This window comes from Helicoverpa zea, chromosome 14, assembly GCF_022581195.2.
Source record: "Helicoverpa zea isolate HzStark_Cry1AcR chromosome 14, ilHelZeax1.1, whole genome shotgun sequence".
In the NCBI taxonomy this organism is placed as follows: domain Eukaryota; kingdom Metazoa; phylum Arthropoda; class Insecta; order Lepidoptera; family Noctuidae; genus Helicoverpa; species Helicoverpa zea.
The window spans coordinates 6,431,284-6,447,184 of record NC_061465.1 but is presented as its reverse complement, the minus strand read 5'-3'; the positions used below and the strand labels follow the sequence as shown (position 1 = coordinate 6,447,184).

At 37.4% G+C, this 15,901-nt stretch overlaps 2 protein-coding genes and 1 non-coding gene across 3 annotated transcripts in view; 1 reads left to right on the top strand and 2 right to left on the bottom strand.

Annotated features, from left to right (window-relative positions):
• Positions 1-13,424, top strand: part of LOC124636204 — a 46,653-nt gene extending 33,229 nt beyond the window's left edge. The window contains exons 2-6 of the mRNA XM_047172149.1: positions 8,843-9,046; positions 9,632-9,857; positions 11,210-11,383; positions 11,730-11,964; positions 12,293-13,424. Of these exons, the coding sequence (XP_047028105.1) occupies positions 8,876-9,046; positions 9,632-9,857; positions 11,210-11,383; positions 11,730-11,964; positions 12,293-12,515 (1,029 nt within the window). The 5' untranslated portion in view covers positions 8,843-8,875 and the 3' untranslated portion in view covers positions 12,516-13,424. The remainder of the gene's footprint in view (positions 1-8,842; positions 9,047-9,631; positions 9,858-11,209; positions 11,384-11,729; positions 11,965-12,292) is intronic.
• Trnag-ccc lies at positions 10,456-10,526 on the bottom strand. Its single transcript has one exon. It is a non-coding gene; the product is annotated as a tRNA-Gly (tRNA).
• Positions 13,425-13,436: 12 nt separating the features above from the next.
• Positions 13,437-15,332, bottom strand: LOC124636205 (deoxyribonuclease-2-beta-like). Its single transcript, XM_047172150.1, has 4 exons — positions 15,142-15,332; positions 14,642-14,864; positions 14,092-14,271; positions 13,437-13,810 (listed from the first exon to the last, which is right to left on the bottom strand). Exons 1-4 carry the CDS (start codon positions 15,191-15,193, stop codon positions 13,546-13,548), a joined length of 720 nt encoding a protein of 239 aa, XP_047028106.1. The 5' UTR covers positions 15,194-15,332; the 3' UTR covers positions 13,437-13,545.
• Positions 15,333-15,901: the final 569 nt, after the last annotated feature.

Below are 15,901 nucleotides of genomic sequence, written 5' to 3'. Positions count from 1 at the left end.
CAGCTCATACATTTTAATAGCTAATTTTCCTTTTATACGTCTGTATAAATCTCCATTTTCCCTATCAATCAAGAATTCTATACCTACACCGACGTTTTTAACGCAAGAAAACGCGACATTGTCCGTAGGAAAAGTCGCGGGTCCTTCACTTTCGACTTTCACTGATTTTACTGGGCACACCCACTGACCCGTACGGACAAACAATAGTCGTACTATGTAATAACTACCTCTATAATTGCAAAGTTACAGCTGCACAAGTCAATTGATCAGAAGGCTAAGCTTAGTGTGTGGAGTCCGTGGATGGGTGGGTAACCATCTAAGTCATGATTTGTGTTCCTCTGTATTTTGGCTCCTCAAGCGTGTTGCGGCTATTACTTTGTGAGGCCCGAAAGTCTGACAACAGCCACCAAGGGGTATGAGGTTGTCCCGGGATCTTGATTGAGAAAGTCAGACAAGTATTCAGCTGCATCCGATTAGATTAAAACTGACCCAAAAATGTGAAAAATGCTTAGCATGATGGAGACTCACATTAAATCACCTACATTGTTTACCAAAGGAATGTTTTAAAAAGAAATTTCATCTTGGCCTGACGAGTTTGTCAATAGCTAATTGACAATAGCTAATTGACAAACTCGTTCTGTTACCGATAGGCCCGCTTTTACTGCGTACAGTAGCCACAATGAGTTACAATGATTTCATGCTGATTAACAAACTTGCGTAATACCAGATAACTTGCTTTACACTAGGATTACAAACTGGCCCCTTTAAATTACCAAGTTTTATATGAAGCCGTGATTGATTTAGCACTAGTAATTAAACTTAATTAAAATACCTGACCAGTTTTTACTGGTTCTATTAATGTTTTTGTTGACTGATAAATGGTCGTTAATCACTTGTGGTGTCCATGTGTCCATTAACAGGAGTTATTACGTAAATAAAATGACAAAATAAATCAACATTATAAAATAACAATAGAAAAGTAAATAATTTAAAGGCATGCTTTTTTTATTTTTTATAAGTAACAGTTTTTGTATAAAAAGATATCCACACATCTCGTAGGGGGAGGCCTATGTTCAGCAGTGGACGTCCTATGGCTGAGATGATGATGATGATGATGACACATCTCGTAACTGTATATGTAATTAAAAAGTAATATTAATATACAATAGACGCCGGACAATGACGATGATATCCCAGCGCATGATTATGAAAACAATGGAATTTTTAGATTGTTTGTAATTGTTATAAATTATACGATATGCATCTAATATTCTGTATCTGCTATGCAATTTATTGCTGCAACTTAGGATGGTACATTTCGACCAAGGCCTATGTGAGCTAATCTTTCCTAGATATAGACGGTCTATAAACTTCAGTAGAATTTGAACATATTAAGGTACATGTAAATTGCCCCTATTGTGCTATACTATATCATCATCAGCCGTTTCATCGTCTCACTGCTGGGCACAGGCCGCCTCTGACACAGAGAAGGATTGAGCGTTATAATACCAGATATCTCTTATATGCACCACCACAGACCACTTATAGACGCTGTACCAAGCTCTTACTTAAGCCGCCTAAACTATTTAACATAAGTAATAAATTAAAATTATAATTGAGTAACACCTATTTAAAAACATACTTTCGCGCTAATTTCACTTTTACTTAATATTTTTTAAGTAATTGGTAGGTGTAATCATTATTTAAAAGTTTACACACAGTCACGGTCAGTAAGCGTATATATTTTTTCACACATTGGGTAATTGAATAATTGCACACACTGTTAATCTTGGAGCTACTAAAATGCCGCTTAATAACGCATGGAAGAAAACAGCAGAATCTTATTTCAAATATTGAATTTATTTTATATTTTCTCTCCCTCATTTTCGTTTGACCCGAGGACACAATACTTGAAGCTAATAGATAGCAATTTCCGTGACAATCGCACATAAGTTAGGAGAATTATTACCAACGGCGTATCATTACCTGTCAATTACGCGTTCTTACTATATGTTGAAGTAAATCCATTATATCAATTTACTGACTTGTGGTGGCATAGATTAACAATATGGTAGTGATTCCAGGAATCAATTGTGTTGAATTATGAAAGCAATAATGCCTCAATTTCTTCAGCAGATTGCGTCTATCACACACACACAGGACTTTAAACAGCAATATAAGGTTTCTAATTAGCGTGACCTCACTTATCGGACTCCGTACAAATACGATTAGTTAGTACGAAAACTGAACTCATCATCATCATTAATATAAGAGCCCAGCTCTTGTCGGTGCAGCTCCTTCCATTTACGTCTGTCTAGAAAACTGAACTAATGCCAATAAATCAATATTCAATGACTCAGCGATAACAAAAGACAGGACCGACACATTTAACATTCCCTCTTTAAAAAAAAGTGACAAATTAAACTAACAGCAGCATTTTAGTGCCCCTAGTTACTCAACGCGTTTATTTGGATGCGCTCGGACTCTTTCAAAGTTTTTGTATGTTTTGTGGCCGAAAGTGAAACTAAACAATCGCACAGTCGTCAGTTACGCATTCGGTTTAAAAACGTGTGTTTGACGTATTAGGTAAGTTATGACCTGTTAAGTTGTCACTTAGTACGTTCTGTGAAGTCTGTGTTTGTTTATTTTTTACGAATTTTTTAACTTGTTAATGTTACGTTACATCGTCAGAATTCCTGAAATTACAACTTCCTTACTCATTTTACTTTTATTCTACTTGAAAACTGTATTTACTATATTGAGGTACTCCACAGATACCAAAACATTATAGACATTAATTATGCTTAATAAACGAACAGTCTACCCATGTACAGCCAAATGGAAATCGTAACGTTTGTTCATATGAAATAAATTCAAAACCTAACGACCGCTTACAGAAAATTATCGTAAGATCATAACACACTTAACATACAAGTAAGCTAAAATGTTATATTTATAGAGAACTACACCTATTCCGGATAAACAAGTTTTATCTACAAGCCTTGGTAACGTTATGCAAACGTACATAAATGTGTTAAAAATATGAAATACATTTTCGCGTATGTACAGTTATGCAAATAATGTATATGACACCGAACATGCGCGCTTAATCTCTTCCAGTATGCACTACCGTTAGTAATAATTTCTGTACATTACTGCCAACAGTGTAATCAGGACATCGACATATAGTAGGTAGTATTTTTTTGATAATACTAAGTAGGTATCCTCAAAAATATTTTATGTGTTGATAGGAAACTGTAAATTATGATCCATATCATCAACCCTTTCAATATATAAATAACAATAATTATGAGCCCGTAGTCAGTTCCTAGAGGAATCTGCCATAACCCTTATACCATGTCAAACATTAGTTGCACATCGCGAAAAACGTATCCGTTTCAAGCCTATCCCCGCCGGGGCTGCGGGTTGTTCGAAAGAGATACCGCTGCCCTGGCACATAAAAGGCCTATGGCGGAACACGACGGTTTTTAGTCAGTAAGAGTCTGACACTCCCTCACCGCTGCTGACCCACAGCGGGAGGGGTCATTTGATGATTTTTCACGTCGCTAAAAAAAAAAAAAGCCTATCTGGTCTACCATGAATACTTCAATAGTGATAGTACAAACACGTCATACTACACCCCCATTAGTCCAAAAAGAAACTTCTGGAGGCAGCACAACAATCGATTTGGTTGTGAAATCAAAATACTTCGGTAATGCATAAGTATCATGTAGTAATGTGTGGGCGCCACGCCGACTGAATATTAATAACTGTCAAGGGTGCTTATATGGATGACGTGGTATGGTGTAAGTTATAAGATATGAACGAAGATTGAATTATGTGATTATGGAAAACTAGAGACTTGAGGAATAAATTAACAGATAAATAGAATAATAACCGAAGCATAAATCAAAACTGTACAAGATTAAGCTACCGCAGATGGATGACTAATCGTTAGGAACAACGTTGCTTGTTCTACGAAAAAAGGTACAAATTGCGAGCTGTACATTCCTAAAGAACCAGTCAGTAGACTTCGGCTAAATATCTGGCGTCATTTGCAACTCTCGTATTCTATATGACAACAATAATCCAAAACGGAACACTAGTACTAAGATTATGCTGTCCATCCTTTCATCCAAGCTCAATTCAGTCTAAATAAGAATTCTTTCTAGACCATCACCAACTCCAGATTTGCTTCTCTAAAGCTACTTCAATCGCGACTTCTGACAACTTGCACCACCATCACTGGGTATTAGGCAACGGTAACGTGTCTATAACGAAACGGTCCGCAACGCTTGGCCAGAGCGCATATCGTACGGACGTGTAATAACTAATTGACTGCACTTAGCTTAGCTTGGAGTATCATTTGCATCTATCTATGCCAACGATTAAGTTATCTGATGGTTATTGTAATGAATGAATTCAAACCATGACTTAAACCAGTCTGGCGAATTTGTGGAAGATATTGTTTTGATAGGTATCTACAGCAATGGCGTATAATTTGAATCTTTACTCACTAAGGTTTTTCTCCTTTATGGTCTAATTCATAACTTCAATCATCATTAGAGGTGGGGACATGTATCTGAGATAATCTAAAAGCCAATTGTTAAAGCGATCTCTCAAACAATACAATTGATAAACATTGAATAACAACACTTCATTCAAAATAATAAACACAAAGAATCAATTGTCTTCGCAAATCTATTGCTTGTTAGGAAGCTGCGATCATAAATATTATGAACGACTATCGTAACAGTCACTATAAATAGAGGTAAGCTATCTACGGGTTCTATAACTGACTGAAATATGATTCCAAAGCATATTAGTCAATTCACCATTCCATAAGAAAAGTTGATGAGGATGATAATAATGAATTGACTTCGACTCTAAAATTACACCTAACCATTTCAATTCGCGATGGATCATAACCCAAAGCTCTTGTAAGTCATTACTCGAATTCCAATAACAGTCTAAATACAGCCGGCTCAGTTCTGAGAACACATAAATGCTGGTACTCGTATTTTATTGCAAAACGAACAACTGGAGAACTGGATGAATATCGCGACAGACTCGCAGGATATGCTAATTTTAGAGCAGCATCCATTTCGGGATCTTGCTTCAAGCGGTTTTTAGTCGAGTGCGATTTAAAAGCAAGTTCTTATAGGGTTGTAAAGTGTAATTCATCGATGTCTTGGCCATTTTATATTTTTAGTTTTATTCTAGTTTCTTTGCGCGCACTTTATGTTGGTCTTATCTTCGATTTTGCTTGACGTGATGATAAGCTTTTTTGTCAGACACTGCAATTTATTTCTTCGTAATCAATCATGTCTAGTTGATAACACTATTTATTATCAGCACGCAACGTCGTTATGCATTTCTAAAATGTTTACGTCTGACCATTTCTTATAACATTCATATAATTTTAGACATCGTCGTTCACGTCATTTCACCAATTTCTCTGCTTTCAATATTGCTTAAAACTTATTCCTTACGTATTGTACCTTTAACCACATCTAATTTGTCTTCCCTTTATTCCCCATCCCCATCTTCAATGATACACAATCTATAACCGTCCTGATAGCGACATCTGAAAGCATCTCTCGAACTTATCTTATTTCCAATAGCAGAACGAATGCGAATCAGTGCCGTAATTTACGCAACTGATTCATTGAATATCAAAGGAAAATACATATAAACACCAGAAGTTTATTACGTACTAGAACTAAAACAACTGTTTCGTGCACTGGAATTAACTTTTATAGACTTTTACACACTACGTTTAGTTTAGGATACCCATATCTGAGGTTTACCTGTACCTGTACCTGTACCTGTGTTGTGTGTGTTGTGTGTGTACCTGTGTGTGTAGGTGTGTATTTTCAGAAAGTGTAATGACATTTATAAAAAACATGACTTGGATATATTTGCAAGTAAAATAAGTGTATTTAAAAGAGCCATTAAGAGTTTGCCTAACTTTTAATTTTTATAGTTTTATTATGTTTTACCCAATTTCTTAATTTATTTATTTTTAATTACTCTTAATTTTTAACTCTTTTACTTGAACAACCTAAAAAAAATGTTGAGCCTACCTTTAATTTAAGAGCATACACTAACTGTTGTTTCATTTATTTTTAAGATTGTCTGTATGTGTCTTAGTTGGTAAGCCTAAATAAATAAATAAATAAATAAATAAATAAATCAGCTTCTTAACCGATTTATCGAGAATGTGGTCACAATTTTATTTCACGACATTTGTGACTGAAAATTGTTCCTTAACAAGCATAAAAGGCGGTACAATAAATCTAATTAAGTAGGAAAAATATATTGAAGTAAAAAAAACACAGACATCCTAAAATAAGACAAAAATTCTAGTAATTTTACAAATTGACATAATCACTGGTTTAACAAACCGTGATGATGTCTCAATGTCAGCCTCAAGTCTAAAAAGTGCTAAAGAACATTATTATCAATCACTTACAACGTTTAGCCTTGATCTTGAGCTTATGATACAAAACAAAAAGAATACATCTTCACACAATGCAAGTCCCACGTTTTTGTTCGTCTGAAGTTGTATCATGTCGTGTAATGATAAACATCATCTCCATTCCACTATTAGTGTCTTGCTATCGGATTTACAACGTTTTGTTAGTTACCTCATAGCTCATGTACCTACTCACTGCACGTTTTGCATATTTTAAATAATATAATCCAAAATGTTCGGTCGATCTCAATAGGTATTTGATGGTCTAGAACGACACATAAATTACTACCACTTAATGCAAATATGACAAACACCCCAATAGCATAAGTGCCAATGTTTTTATCCGCCTCTCTCATGCGGAACCGAAGCGACAGTTCATCGAATAGAAAAGGACTTTCATCTAATAATAGGCCCCTATTACGAGAGAAACCGCGCCAACCTGATCAATGGTAATGGCCAGCACATTTATATCGATTATTTCATTCGATTGAGCATTATATCGATAAAAAATAGTGGTTTCGATCTCTCCGATCATTACTTACTCGGGGGTTATTGATAGGAGTATAAACAAGTTTATGGGGTATTTAAAAGTTATTGCTTCAATTATAGCAAATAAAATATGGTAAAAGCTAATGCTTATGGACTAGATATTCAAAGATTTGAAAGTGCAGTGTTTACTCGAACCTCAATGCAAAAGAAATCAACTTAAAAGAACTGATGAGCAAAAACACTAACAAACTTTATAACTCGCTACTAAGTGTTTAAACCTTTTGTAGTTTCCTGAGACAGACAAGCATAAAGCGTGCTAAAGTGTGAGTAACTCTTAAGTAAATGTTCTGACTTGACACAATGCCAAGTGAGAACATCGTTCCGCTATTATGGTTGAAGAAAAACAATGAAGTAAACTTCTCACTTGTGATAGACTCAATTGGCAAACTCCTTCTGCAGTTAAAAGTTAGACTTGAGAGCTTAGGATTAGAATACTTTTTGAAAACTTTATTAATCATTTACCTAATTTTAATGCAAAAGAAAAAAGGTAAATAATTTGATAGTCACTATATATATTAAAAACCTCATAGAGGACGAATCTATTAATCAAAGAAGAGGCACTAGTTGCTGCTGCTATCTGAAGAACAAAAATGATAAATAGACACCGACTAACGACGAAGGTAATACAATAGCTATGCTTATGCATATCGATATTATTATCTACAGATACTCTATCGATGAAATCGAAAGGAATGCAGGAATGACAATATATGGGAAATACATTGTCTTGCCGACAGACAATAACAAATAAAGTGATTAGTGTTTACAAAGAACACATCCGACACATTTCTCGCTATCTGTAAACAAATTAATACTCACTCAATTGACGTTTCCAATGTATTTACGTTTTCATCGCATATTTGTAGTAAGTGCATAGCTGCGTTGTGATAATATTATATCTTTAAAAGAATGTCTACTTTTTATGTGAATCATTTTTACTAAGATATTCCTACTTTATAAAACTTTATAAGTATGTAGTGCTTATTTACCAACAATTCAGACAGGTTGGCATATAACGAAAATTCTGCTATCTTGACTCTTAACGTAATAAAATTACTTAATCAGTACCGTAATCTTGACACTGACATTGTAAACAGCTAAAAAGGTTTTGTTCACATTATTTTTAGCAACGCATTCTCCCACGCACTATCAACCAGGTCAAATATTTCAGATTCTACTGAGTACAAACGAACACGCAAAGTACCGATCAAGACGGAATGTAATACTGCGCTTTAATCAATTGTTCATAACCCAGATTCCTTAATTCAATAACTAACTATACGGTCAATCAGTAACGCGTTTTACGTAATGATCCGTGACCAGTGTTGGTTGAGGCGTTTCAGTTATTTTGATTCATATTTTGTTTCTCTACAGAAGCGTCTACAATAACTTAATTTTTGGTAGCCTACGCTCAATTTATACCTAAAATAACTTAGAGCCAAAGTTTATAATTAATGGTACTGTTGCCACGCCTACCATTATGGTGTAATCAAATATAATTAAAGACGATGACGCAACGGTTTAGACTGAAGATGACTTGAGCGTTCTGAAATTCTTAAGATCACACAAGTAGATAATTTTAGCCAACTAGGTATGCAATACCTGTTACTGTTACAGCCTTTTATCGTCCCACTGCTGGGCACAGGCCTCCTCTCACACGGAGAAGGATTGAGCAATACCTAAAATAAAAAAACATAATTAGCACTAAGGTTGAAATCAGGCTCATGTCTAGACGAAGGCAGTAACGATAATCTAGCTTTGTGTAGTAACTAAGACAAATCTACATTACCTTCAACCAATGTTACCTTGTTACAGATTAAGGAATAATGTTCTCGCACTGAGCCAGCAATGGACGCGCTCACGTGGTTGTCACTCGGTCTCCAGTTCGCGGCACTATGCTCCATCGTGGGGGCGTTGCTGCTGTACCTGTTGAGGAAGGTCAGGGTAGCTGAGGTGCTGCCTGCAGACAGCGCTAAGACAGTGCTTGTCACATCTGTAGATACGGCACTTGGATTACAAGTAAGTGTGATGGAAGTTTCGGATAAGTCCATTCTGGGCTTTAGAGTCATGTTTTCATGGTTGGTGATGATAGGAGAACTTTTTCGAATTATTGGAAACTTGCTCTTTAAAAAGTGTTGCGAATACAATTGCAATTTCGTAAAATCATCGATGTTGAAAATTTCTGTAGGTAGGTAGTCTCAAAGGGACCAGAAAATCAAAACAGAACCGCATTTCATCACAAATACAAAGCAGAAGTACTGTTAGTTAGAATAACCACGCTCGTCTTGTTTTTGTGACCGCAGTAAAAGTTATAGCTTCCAGTTAAAACTAACCGAGTGCCAGGACACGGTAGACTGATTCAGTTCGTCTTCCAAGACATACCGAGACAAAACACATTAGTTCCTGACAGCTGCTTTTTTAAGACAGCGTAGGGTGGATTGCACCATGTAACTATAACCCAACGCCTGTTTAGATATAGTTATGGTTTGGTTAAGCAATTTACCGTTAATTGACAACGACCGGACAATATTACCTACGCAGTCCTGTCGGTAGTTTCTACCTATTCTTCAACTATTGTCTAATCCACACGTTTCCCTTCTATAGATCGCAACATACCTGAGTAGTCGAGGATGGCGAGTCATCGCTGGCTGCAGGACGGGTGGCCTGGGCGCCCGGCTGGCCGACTCCTGGCTTCAAGCCCACATCGCCACCACTCCCGAAGACCAGCCGAAGCCGAGACTCGTGACCCTCGAGTTGGACGTGGCTAGAGAAGATTTACTGGAGGAAGCGGCTAGAGCTACTGCACAGCATTTGCCGGCTGGAGAACACGGTATGTAGACGAGGAATATAAAACCACAGAAATGTCTTTTCGCTCCAGTGCAGCCCATGAAAAAGTGTGTTCCCTTAGTTAAAAATAAAGAAAGCTAATTTCTCTTCGCTTAACGACTAGGTACATTTCTTCAAATTCCGTAAATTGATAACCAATGTACGAAGCACGAATAAAGTTGTTTAAAACACTTATTAACTTAATTAATTGCACAGAAAGTCGAGGTGGTATAAGTGACAAGGTGACTAGTAAGATTCAATAATTATTTTATTCATGTAGCCACCCGTACGATTTTGTATTCAAGTAGTGAAACTTATGCTTCTGACGACATTGGGTATAATAAAGTTAAACTGTGTAGATTTATTTAACGATGTTGGCTAACTTAAGCCTTATCTTTATTTCTTGCAAAATAACTTGCCGTGTTGTTCTAAGATCGTTAAGGTAGATAGACGATATTATGCAAATGAGTGTTTCATTTAGTCAAGCGAAAATTACTTAACAAAATGATCATATGAGGCTGTAAAATGGGCGCTAAATGAAAAATCATTCCCTAATCGTTCTAACATTGTTACTAATTTATCTATAAAGTAGTAAAAGTAAGTGCACTGCCCGGGAATCGAACCCGGGTCGCAAGAATGGGAATCTTGCATGATACCACTACACCAGCAGTGCTTGATAATGAGGGTTCAAATAGTGGTTTGGTATCTGCAACGAGTTTTAACATACCAAATTATTAAATCGAGTTTTGATTTTTTTTTGAAAATATTGTTATGTAAATGGATGTAAAGGAAAACTTTGTTGAAGTACCATACAGTAGATGGTACATAAACGCCATCTAGTAAAGTTTCCAATAACTAGCTACTCGCATTTCCCGCTGCGATGTAATGCGATACGCGACACGATACGTCAAGTGACTGATGATGTAATCACACGTCAACCTAGGTGGCGCTATTTTGAAATCCATTGAATTTGTTTTCAAAATTTTTATTTTTTTTTTCAATAAATAGGTTCATGCTCTTAAAAAATAGGTACATGTTGGGTAAAATTGGCTACCCCCTTGCATACAATATACCTGCAAAAGTCGTTATCATGTTTGACACTACGAAGCCACAAGCTATAGTTAATCTTACATGGTGAATAAGCACATATCGTGAGATTTCAGAAGTCCTCATGATTTTATCATTCCTTCATCCATAGTTATTTATACCCTTATTTCTAGCTACTTTCTAATAATAACACTGCTAGGCTACTACTAATAACTAGGTAGGTGCTAAAAATCCAAGTATAAGTGCTTCTTCGAGTTCATTTCAATGAGTATCTTGAAGTATATTTACTTATTTATATTCTGGTTATAGGCATTTGGGCGGTGATTAACACAGCAGGCAGCAGTGGTCGCGGCGGGGCGACGTGCTGGGAGGCGGCGCTCCGAGGCAACGTGCTCGGAGCCCTACGCGTCGCCCGCACCTTCTCGCCTCTGCTCGCCGCTGCTGCTGCCGACCATCCACATGCTGGCAGGCTGTTTTATATTGGTAAGCTGCACTGTTATTATGTCATGTCTTAATTATCACACTTCTTTACCCACATACTTAGATGATGTAAAGAAATAGCCAGATGGGTACCATAAAGGATACCAATAAATTACCAAATCCTTGGTTTGATAGGTAGGTCAAGAATCAATGCAAGCTGTCTCATGTAATGGCTGACAGCGACATCTGGCTAGTCGGCACTACCTATGTAGATCTGAGTTTTATGACTGGCATAATATACTTAAGTATCTATCAGGTACTTATCTATTCCGTTAGAATTCTTAAATAGATAAGCCTTTTTCCCTCTATTGATCTAGTAGACCTCAACATTTTCTCATTAATCTTCCAGGGTTAACATCAGACACAGCATGTGAGAGCCTGTCCCGCGTCGAGGCGGGTGAGACGGGTGAGAACAGCGCGGGCGCCGCGGCCGCGCGGTGGGGCGTCTGGGGCGCGGCGCGAGCGCTGCGGGCGGGGCTGCGCGCGCGTCGCCTGCACGTGGTGCTGCTGCACGCGCCTGATCTAGCAGCTCACGAGATTTACTCGCCACCAGCGCTGCTGCAGCCGCCTAGCCAGCCAGCTAGGTAAATCTGACTAATATTATAAACGGGAAAGTTTGGTATGGATGTTTGTTCCCCTTTCACGCTAAGACTCCGGGTAGAATCTGATAAAATTTTGCAGTAATACGTATAGCTTACATATATGTATATCAGAATAACAAATGGCTATGAACTGCGGGAAGTAGGAAATACTGATATAAGAACACCTTTTGAACTTTTAAACAGTCTTTGTATGTAGCTACCTGTGTCGAACAGGATTGCGGTTTTACAACTATGTTACGTGTACGTATCTCTTTACATTTTAAAAGCCTGTGCAACATTATTGCTCTAATACTTTCCTTTTATTTTCTAGTCGTCCCGAAACACCAAGTTCGGAAGTAAGCGCCGGTACCGCGAGCTGCGCAGTCACAATGCCAGGAGAAGCCGCAGAGTACAGCGCCAAGATCCTGCCCACGAGTGCACTGAAGGTTCTAGAAGACGCCCTAACAGTGCCCTCACCGAGAGACGCCTACTATCTGAAGGTCAAACAAGACTCCTGGTTCACCAGGATGCCTTCATTGAGAGTCGCACACTGAAGGAACAGTGTGACCAATCATTTGTACACTGCCAATATAGGTCGCATGTCACAACCAAGTTATATTCTGATAAATATCCGCACAGAATGCATGAACGTCTGCTTAACTACAAGTTACATGATTGAGATATTCATAAGGCAATGTGTGTGTCACTTTATTTTTTAAAGCCGTAGTTAAGCTTTCGTTATTTTGTTAAGGATTTAATCAATGATCATTGATGTTGAATGAATATTTCTTGTCTGATTTTTACACACGATCACCACTATTGAGGTGAAGGGTCCAAACTTTCTAACATCGAAAATCTAACTTGTCATCATATAATTGTTATTTTGTATGCTTTAATTGAGTCAGTTTTTAATTTTATATTTTATTAAGTTTGCCATTCGGGCTGATTTTGCAATTTATACTCATTTATCTGTACCTAAATATAATATCATAATCTATATTGTAAGATTTTAGCGACCCGTGGCTCCCTGATAGATCGAAGATACGGGAGGACGGAGATAAAGCGCTTGCAGTGCTTGAAGATATAAAACGATATATTTCTTAGAGTTATATTCCTTGTTATTTACACTTGGAATAGCCTAATCTTACACGGTGACTGAAAATCTTTGCTAAGTGTAGCATTCTTATTGCATAGAAATTTTATATGTGGGAATTGTACATAAATATTTCAAGCTCACATCGTGTCAATTATAAAACTTTTGAGAGTATGAAAACTGTATACTATACGCTATGATATCATCCAGTGAAGCCAGTATAAAATTACGGTTTCATATATTTCTGTAGTGTTTGTACGATTTCTGAGTTGTTTGTATTAGGTAGTCGTCACTAGCGTGTTGAAGCGATATGAATCATAATCATGTAAATAATGTTTGTGTTGTATAATAAACATTTTATCTATAAATATATCTTCTTTACTATTTCATTTACATCACCTACATACACATAAAATTAGAATGAAGTAACACTGTAATTTCGTCAGGATCATAATTTATAAAGAAAAAAATCATTATAAACGATATACCTGCTATCCACATTCAGGTTCTTTTACTTTAAAATTATCAAAAGAGAGCCACACTTGGAAATTGAAGACGCAAGCAATAATGCCTCCTTTGGAGCTAAGTGGTTGGTTCTCAACGTTGCCGGTGCAAGCCCAATGCTGACCTCTACTACGGCCAGGTCTCTGCCACACCCCAACCGTGCTGACGGCGAAACCCATGCTGTCTGTGGCATTGTCTATGTAGAAAACGTGCTCCGGATACTTTAGGGATATAGCGTCGATATTGCGTAAGCTGAAAATATAAATCAGGTATATCATTCCGGCCTCACTTAATACCGTAAAAATTTACAGCACCAGTCAGTATTACATGGTTCACTACAATAAACATGCAGAGAACAAGAGTTTCTAATACAGTCCTTGCAAATCTCCACCGATCTCACGAAATACGATAAAAAACGCATTGATGCGTTTTGGATGGGTACAAGATTTATGTAAACAATAGGAACAAGTTGTATGAGTGGAGAAGATTCTAAGTAGAATAAAGTTAGTTAAGTAGGTTACAATGATAATTACCTGTACGTTTTATCACAAATTGCATTCTGATGTTCCCTGTGGCCGTACACGTCCATGACAATTCCTTTAGTCTTCGCGAAACTCTTGTAGAGGCAGCGAGAATCGCCGGGGCTCCGAGCCAGCACTATTCCACGCAAACTTTTCCCTTTCGTCATAAATGGCAATATTTTCGTTTTCCTCCTGAATAATAGAAGAACAGGTAAGTTAGAATCGTCAATCCGTCTTCTTCGAAAATAAGATGTTGGACGATTTTGACGAAAAGCAGATAGTCAGGAGAGGAGAAAGTCATAGTCAATAAATCATCAGAAGTCAACCTCTTGTTTGTTACTGATATACCTTGTCATGTACTGTTTGTTACTGATATACCTTGTCATGTAGGTTGAATCAACCAGTAGGTATTACCAATGAATATGGAAAGAAGAAAAATTATGTTAAGAATAGGTAGGTAAGTTATAGCAAAGTAAAGAACACTCAGTAGGTAGTATCCCTGATCAGAAAAAAAGTCCGATGCACGAACAAGGAAAAGGATTCATTATTCGAAAATGCTCACACAGCAGTCTTAGACGCCTTCACTTCGGGCTCATCATTACCCAATAAATTCACCCAATCTGGAAGACGGTCCTTCAAAGTTGCTGGTATGATCATCCTCTGTATATAAGGCTCAGTCTGCTTGACGGCTATAGCCAATGAGTTCATGGTCTGCAGGTCTAAAGACAGGCACATAATCATATGCCCATTCGGTAGCTCTAGCGTGGGAAATATCGGTTTACCCTCTGAAAGGAAAAAAAATATCAGCGTTAGGTACCTACTCAAAACGCTTTCGGACAGTTGGAGGAACTCGCTAAGATATGACCTATCCACAGTTTGACTGCACTAACAATCTACCTATGTTTTCCATTTACTCACAGTGTTTTATCGAAAATTCATAAAATTCTGTCTGTTTCATATATAATGAATACGTCCTCATGCATACCAACGGATGCGATTCAGAGATTAGATTGTGCGTTAATCCTCCATAACATTTTGCATTAGAAGTAAAAATTTACAAACTAGTTAAAGCCGGAAAGCCAGGTACTGAGTGCCCTATCCACACGCCTCCCATGTCGTTAGCCAACAGTACGCCAAACGCGGCAGATCCTTTGAAATTCTCAGTGGGCTGTTGTTCTTCGTAAACCACTGACGCCACATAGTCTCTATATGCTTTCTGTAATGTAGATGGTTAAATGGTAGATGTAAGTTAATGCTTCATTAGTTCTTTACGACAAATAATAATAAGGAATATTTTTTTGCTGTCTTCCTGATAGAATTCCAGAGTAAGGCTGTTGTCACAACTACTTCCATCTAAGATCCTAGGAGTTAAATCCAAGAGACTGACAATTTCTTCAGCTTTTGGTTTTACAACCATTGCAAAACAATTTCCATCAGAATAATGATAAATAACAATTTTGGCTGTTCTCTCTAGGGATATTAGTTAACTGCGCGGGAAATATCATAGTATCGAGCAATTATGCAGGCACGAAGGTACTCTCTATTCCTTCACTCTCATAGATCAGTGGAACGGCAATCCAATACGAACGGAGAGAGATCAGCAGGCGTCCATGATTATTTTGTTATAAGTTTATAAGATATCAAGTAGGCTAAAACGCTTACTTTATACATAGGAGCCAAGGTGTACTTCAGCAAGGATTTGCCAAATATATGGACGCGGGAAGCCTGCCAGCGTCCAGCTATGTTCGCTGTAATGTACGAGAAGTTGGCCCCGGAGTCCATGTCCCCGCCAATGTTACTCGGAGGCTTGTATACGTACCAC

Bases quoted from the DNA above. Each gene is read 5' to 3' on its own strand.
- LOC124636205 (XM_047172150.1), bottom strand. From the start codon at position 15,193: ATGGGAGGCGTGTGGATAGGGCACTCAGTACCTGGCTTTCCGGCTTTA. The intron at 14,272-14,641 runs GTGAGCATTTTC...TCTATTATTCAG, and splicing joins AAGGCGTCTAAGACTGCTGT to GAGGAAAACGAAAATATTGC. The intron at 13,811-14,091 runs GTAATTATCATT...TTATATTTTCAG, and splicing joins ATTTGTGATAAAACGTACAG to CTTACGCAATATCGACGCTA.